Source organism: Trachypithecus francoisi, unplaced genomic scaffold, assembly GCF_009764315.1.
Source record: "Trachypithecus francoisi isolate TF-2019V2 unplaced genomic scaffold, Tfra_2.0 Lachesis_group8, whole genome shotgun sequence".
In the NCBI taxonomy this organism is placed as follows: domain Eukaryota; kingdom Metazoa; phylum Chordata; class Mammalia; order Primates; family Cercopithecidae; genus Trachypithecus; species Trachypithecus francoisi.
The window spans coordinates 83,588,289-83,595,053 of record NW_022681473.1 but is presented as its reverse complement, the minus strand read 5'-3'; the positions used below and the strand labels follow the sequence as shown (position 1 = coordinate 83,595,053).

General features: G+C 43.3%; 1 protein-coding gene across 1 annotated transcript; it reads right to left on the bottom strand.

Moving 5' to 3' along the window:
* Positions 1-3,413: 3,413 nt before the first annotated feature.
* LOC117080458 (26S proteasome regulatory subunit 7-like) lies at positions 3,414-4,882 on the bottom strand. Its single transcript, XM_033205557.1, is given in 3 exon segments — positions 3,414-3,959; positions 3,962-4,535; positions 4,537-4,882. Coding segments are annotated over 3 exon segments (1,296 nt in total). The 5' UTR covers positions 4,813-4,882; the 3' UTR covers positions 3,414-3,513.
* Between the last annotated feature and the right edge of the window lie 1,883 nt (positions 4,883-6,765).

The window sequence follows — 6,765 nt, the reverse complement described above, 5'->3', positions numbered from 1 at the left end:
ACTACCTGGGTGACAGAGTCATTCTCACCCTAAACCCCAGCATCGTGCAATGTATCTATGCAGACCTACACATGTATCCCTTGGATCTAAAATAAAAGTTGAAATTTTTAAAAAAAGAGCATAGTCTTAAAGTCAATGTGTTGCTTTCCCCAGAGTGTCTGCTTTTTAAGCAGATCCTTTACAGTTTTCTCAGATAGCAGAATAAAAGGCTCTTTACCTTATTAAAGGACTCTTGGGCAGCAGGTACTATAGATGGGGGTTGTGGGTATTTTGGGGATGGAGACTGAATTGATGTGGACTACTTCCCTGCCTGGATTAAGGAGTTAGGAGGGTGGAGGCTTTGGAGGGCTTTCTTCCTGGAACAAGCTACTAGTTATCTGCACAGCATACTCTACAAGTTAAGTTTTTTTGATGGTTTCAACTAGGCCAATGAACTTGACGCCTTCTTCCCACCTCCCACTCCCTGGCCTGCTTTAATCATGCTTTATTCTGGTCTCCTATTCATTGCCTGTCCTGGTTCCACCCTAGTGCTATGCTGTTTCCTGTTTATCTCTCCTGTCTTTTCCACGCCCTCACCTCTGTACCAGGTGGGGCTGATTTCCCTGGGCTGTGAGCTTTCTTGTTTGTTACTGGAGTAGGTGAAAAGAGAACCTCAGATACATCAAATTTTCATTCCTCAGTCTATAACTTGGTGATCTTGGGCAAGTTAGTTAATTTTCTAAACCTCAGTTTCTTCATTTGTAAAATGAGGTTAGAGCCAGGTGCAGTGGGACACTCCTATAATCCCAGCACTTTGGGAGGCCAACAAGACAGGAGGATTGCTTGAGGCCAGGAGTTCAAGATTAGCCTGGGCAACACTGTGAGACACTGTCTGTACAAGAAATTATTTAAAAATTACCTGGGCATGGGGTGCATGTCTGTAGTCCTAGCTCCTTGGGAGGCTGAGGTAGGAGGATTGCTTGAGTCCAGAGTTAGAGGCTGCAGTCAGCTATGATCACACCACTGCACTTCAACCTGGGCAACATAGTAAGACCTTTACTCTTAAAAAAAGAAAAAAGGGCTGGGCTCTGTGACTCACATCTGTAATCTCAGCACTTTGGGAGGTCCAAGGCAGGTGGATTGCTTGAGGCCAGTTGAGACCAGCCTGGGCAACATGGTGAAACCTCATCTCTACAAAAAATTAGCCAGATGTGGTGGCATGTGCCTGTAGCCGCAGCTACTTGGGAGGCTGAGGTGGGAGGATCGCTTGAGCCCAGGAGGTTGAGGCTGCAGTGAGCTGTGATCACACTACTGCACTCCAGGCAACAAAGCAAGACTCTATTTAAAAAAAAAAAAAAAAAAAGAGTAGGAGAGTAGGATTAGTAACATCTGCTCCAAATGTCTCTGTAAGGATTGTATATGGGAAATTTTCAAATAGTAACTAATATACCTGACATTTGTTCATTTTGGTAAATCATTAAAAACAGCTCCACAGAGTAGATATTATTGTTATCATCCTCCTTATACAGAGGAAGAAAAGGTGTGGAGGAGGGGAGGTAGGAGCATTAAGTAACTTGTCCCAGGTCATCTGGTTTATTGAAGTGCCAGAGCTGAGTTTGGGACCCCGCCTGTCAGTCTCCAGATCTCTGATTTGTAAATACTGTCTTATTGAAAGGGAGCACAGGTTTGTTTTCTCTTTTCTCTTTGCATGTTGGCTGGTGTTTGCTTCTTGGCTGCTGCCCCACTCACAGTCAGCATTTCTCTCTGTTGACCCCATTGGACACCAACATCACAGCACCTGTGGTTCCTGGTGCAGCCTGAGGGCTCACTTTAATTAAAGTTTATGGCGCTGGCAGAAAGAAATCTGGCAGGAACTATCTTCTCAAGGATTCTCCCCCAGCCCCACTTGCTTCATTGCACCATAGCAACAATTGCCCATCCCTGCTCGTAGGTCTGCTTGCCAGCAGAATGGCCCCCGAGCATCTGGAAAGCAAAAACCAAAGGGCACCGTGGCCTGGCAGCAGATCTTCTCTTCCAGTTTTGACCCAACCCACATATTTGTCACTTAAAAGGAAGAAAACTGGTTTGATGAGTGATTTCCAGGTTTTGGGTTTGTTATCTCTCCTGACAGCTGTTCTCCAGTATTTTGTAGGCCTGTGGAGTGGAAGAGCAAGAAATGTATTCTGTGTAGTCCAAGAAGAAATCACTGGAGGCAAATTTCAGCTCAGTGTAAAGAAGGCTTTTTACTTTTTTCAAACAATTGTGTTTGTTTCCATATGTAGGGAAAATGCTGGATGAGGGGGTATTTTCAGGGGCCCTGAGTTTTATAGGACTTTAGGGGTACACCCATCTAAATGCCTGGCCCTTAGGATCAGGACAGCTGGGCTGGAGAGAGGGTTAAGTGATATGACTGTGGGTACAGCACCTTGACTAGTGCCCACAGTTGGCAGGTTCTCAGCAAACAGTGTTTATTTAACTGACCTCATGAAGGTCTTATTATGCATCAGACACTATTGCAAGTATTCAGCAACTATTAACCCATTTCATTCTCATGACATCCTTATGAGGTAGTACTGTTACTGTGTCTGGGTGGAAGAGTGGTTGCAGTGGTTTCTAGTGCTCTGTCCAACTTTGAGATTCTATGACCAGGCTCTTTTGATTGGCACTGCTGATAACAGACCCAGTCAGGCAGCTGGACTGAACTGATATTTGATGGACTGTTGGATTATATTAGCCACCAGCTATCTCAACCCTAAGGGCCAGGCATTTAGATAGGCACACCCCTAAAGTCCTGTACATGAAGAATGAATGAAAATGCCCCTTCATCAAGCGTTTGCCCCCATACAGACATGTCCATTAACAAATTCTTCCATTATCCTTGAAAGCATGCTCTGGCTGCTTGGAAAATAATCTCTTCTTCCTCTCCTTCTCATAATTAATTGCTACCAATTGCTATGCCAAAATCCATGTTAAGCTATACATGTATGTGTGTATCTATATACATACGTATGTACATACACACATATTGAGCAGGAGAGCAACAGAATCCATTTATGTTTTGGTAAGTTATTAAAACATAAGTCCAGTCTGATCTCATTCAGACCCTTCCTTATTTGCATAGCTATTTTAACGGCCTGAGATCTATTCATGTCCCCAAAGATCCCTTACTCCCTCTCTGTGAGCCCTTGGTACAGCTAAGTAAATAGCTGAACTGAGGTTTACCATGACAACAACTCATTATTTTTTTTTAAAAATTGCTTTATAATAAAAGGTGATAAAAACAAGATTGTGCTAAAAGACAATGTAATCAGAAGATAGAAAGTGAACACAATATCTAAAGAACCAGATAAGACTGTGAGAGACCAGGTAATTACAAGCTGGTATTAAAATTGACACAATCTATCAGTTTTTCTTTCTTTCTTTTTTTTTTTTTATCAATTTTGAAGCCATTTATTTCTTTATGAAGTGGTTATTAACAAGTCTATGTAAGGTTAGGATTCCAATCTAAAGTTTTCACCTGAAAGCCTTCAGGGTTCAGTTGTATGTCATGTAACGAGGAGTAGCACTGAGTTTGGCATAAGACTTAATGACCTTATTTACAGCTTCCAAGAAATCTTTCTCAGTAGCGATTTTTCGCCATGCTCTGATGGCAAACATACCAGCTTCTGTGCAGACGCTTCTAATCTCAGCACCAGTGCTATTTGGACACAGTCGTGCTAACAATTCAAATCTGATATCTCTTTCAACACTCATCGAACGAGCGTGAATCTTAAATATGTGGGTCCGACCCTCTAGATCGGGCAGGCTAAATTCAATTTTTCTATCCAATCTCCCTGGCCTCATCAGTGCTGGATCCAAAGTATCAGGTCTGTTAGTGGCCATTAGCACTTTAATATTGCCTCGAGGATCAAAACCATCAAGCTGATTGATCAGTTCCAACATTGTTCTCTGCATTTCATTGTCACCTCCAGCACCATCAACCGAGCCCCTCCAATAGCATCAATTTCATCAAAGAAGATAAGGCAGGCTTTTTTTGTTCTGGCCATTTCAAAGAGTTCACGAACCATTCGAGCCCCCTCACCGACGTATTTCTGTACAAGCTCAGATCCAATAACTCGAATGAAGCACGCATCAGTCCGATTAGCAACTGCCCGCGCACAGAGTGTCTTGCCTGTACCGGGTGGACCAAAGAGCAGCACGCCCTTGGGAGGCTCAATGCCAAGGTTTACAAACCTCTCTGAATGAAGTAATGGGGTTTCAACTACTTCTCGCAATTTCTCAATCTGTTCCTTACAGCCACCAACATCACTGTATGTGACATCAGGTTTCTCTTCCACCTGCATCATGGTAACTGTTGGGTCAATCTTAGGAGGCAATGGAATGTGAATTTGATATTTATTTCTGTCCACACCCACTCTCATCCCTTCTTCAATGTCAGTAGGTGCCACCTGATCACTAAGGTCCACCACAAACTTGGCAAACTGCTTTACGTTGATAATGTATTTTGGGTCCTCCGAATCAGCATTGATTATCTTCGTACACCTGGCAACCTCTAAAAGGCTGTTCACTCTGGAGTGTCTGCTTATCTGCAGCCAAATCCCAGAGTGCTGGTGGGGCCAGGCCAGTGTCAGATTCTTTAATACCAGTGAGCTCATTAATTTTCTTGAGAAGTTGCTGCATGTCATCTTCAACTTGCTTGATCTGCCTAGAGTAATTGCTCTGACCGTAAGTTTTTAGCAAGGCAATATCCCCTTCATCCAGAGCTCGGATGGGCTTGTCGTCCTTCTCATCCTCTTTGGTCTTCCACTGATCGGCACCAAGGTAATCCGGCATTTTAGCAGCTCCAAATGCCTCCTCTTCTTAATGATTACACAGCACCCTATCTGTTTTTCTTATAAGCTAACATTTTGCATAACTGATTTTCTGTGGGTAAAGTCAGGAGTTCTTTTTTTGTTGTTACATATATATGTATTAAAACCACAGAAACTCATAGCCTAGAAGAAGGAGAGAACAAAAGGAGAACCATTCCTTCTTTTATTCATGTAATTATTCAATAATAATGTATTAAATGTAAATTATGGCTAGTTTGGGGTTCCATAATGTGGAACTCATTTGAAAAACTATGAAAACAACAAAATTGATAAAAGGGTCAAGAAATGGGTGTTGCTAAAAGGCTGCAGAAAGTGGTTGTCTGCTCAAGGAAAAAATTGAAATTTTGTCAGTCAATACCTTTAATTATATGAAGAGTTATTATTGACCACATTAGTGGTCAATTATTTTTCTTTCCCAGTCAGAGAAAATAAGAGGAAATAGGCTTTCCCTACAGCAAGCAGAGTTTAGAAGCTGTAATGCCACCTCATTATGGAATTGTTGAGTCCATGAGACTGGGCTATATTAGCAAAGGGCATAGCCTTGGCGTTGTTGAGCGATCAGGAGCTCCATGCCCTACTTTCTGTAGATCTCCATTACCCACCATGCCCACATACCCTCAATCTCAGTTCCAGCGAGACAGATTACTGGAGCTACTACAGCCAATTGCATAATCAGTATTGCTGGGCAGTCTCTGTTCTGAGTCCAGCTCTGACTCCACAGCACACTTCCCAGGCCTGCGGGCAGTGGGAAGAGCAGCAGCAAGTTCTGTGTTAGGAAGCCTGGCTTGCAGGTCCTACTCCACATGTTATTTTCCTTCTTTTGGCCCCAGTTTTCTCATCTGTAAAATGAACAAGTATTCCTTTCCCTCCCTCCCTCCCTCCCTCCCTCCCTCCCTCCCTCCTTTCCTTCCTTCCTTCTTTCTTTCTCTCTCTCTCTCTCTGTCCTCTCCCCTCCCCTCCCCTCCCTTCCCCTTCCCTTCTTTCTTCTTTTTTTGAGACAGAGTGTCACTCTGTTGCCGAGACTGGAGTGCACCGGCACAATCTCAGCTCACTGCAACCTCTGCCTCCTGGGTTCAAGTGATTCTGGTGTCTCAGCCTCCCGAGTAGCTGGGATTACAGGCGTGCACCACCACACCTGGCCAATTTTTGTATCGTTAGTAAAGACGGGATTTCACCACGTTGACCAGGCGAGGAACTCCTGACCTCAAGTGGTCTACCCACCTTGGCCTCCCAAAGTGCTGGGATTGCAGGCGTGAGTCACCTCATCCGGCCTAATTTTTGTATTTTTAGTAGTGGTGGGGTTTTGCCATGTTGCCCAGGCTGGTCTTGAACTTCTGGTTTCAAGCACTCCACACACCTCGGCCTCCTAAAGTGCTGGGATTACAGGCATGAGCCACTATGCCTGGCCCAAGCTGGTCTTAATGCTAGTAGTTCTCAAACTACTAAAATTAAAGTGTGGTGAGAATCTATACTTACTGTATTTGGAAGGGGTGCTTATTGAAAATCCAGATTTCTATCCCTTTTCCCACATAAATTTGTGTTTATTTAGTCTGGATGGGGCACAGAACATAAGATTCTGCATATTAAAAAGTATCTGATAGTATAAGTTGGTTGAAGGTAAAAATTAAAATTAAAAAAAAGAATAAAAAAGTATGTGATACAAGTGATCCTGGGCTAGTACATTAGTTTGCTAGGGCTGCCATAACATACTACCATAATAGGCTGGGTGGTTTAAGCAACAGAAATTAATTTTTCTACAGTTCTAGAGGTTGGAAGTCCAAGATCAAGGTGTCAGAGGATTTAGTTTCTTCTGAGGCCTCTCTCCTTGTCTTGTAGATGGGCATCTTCTCACTATGTCCTCACATGGTCAACTCTCTGTGCATGGGTACTCCTGGTGTCTCTTTGTGTGTCTTAA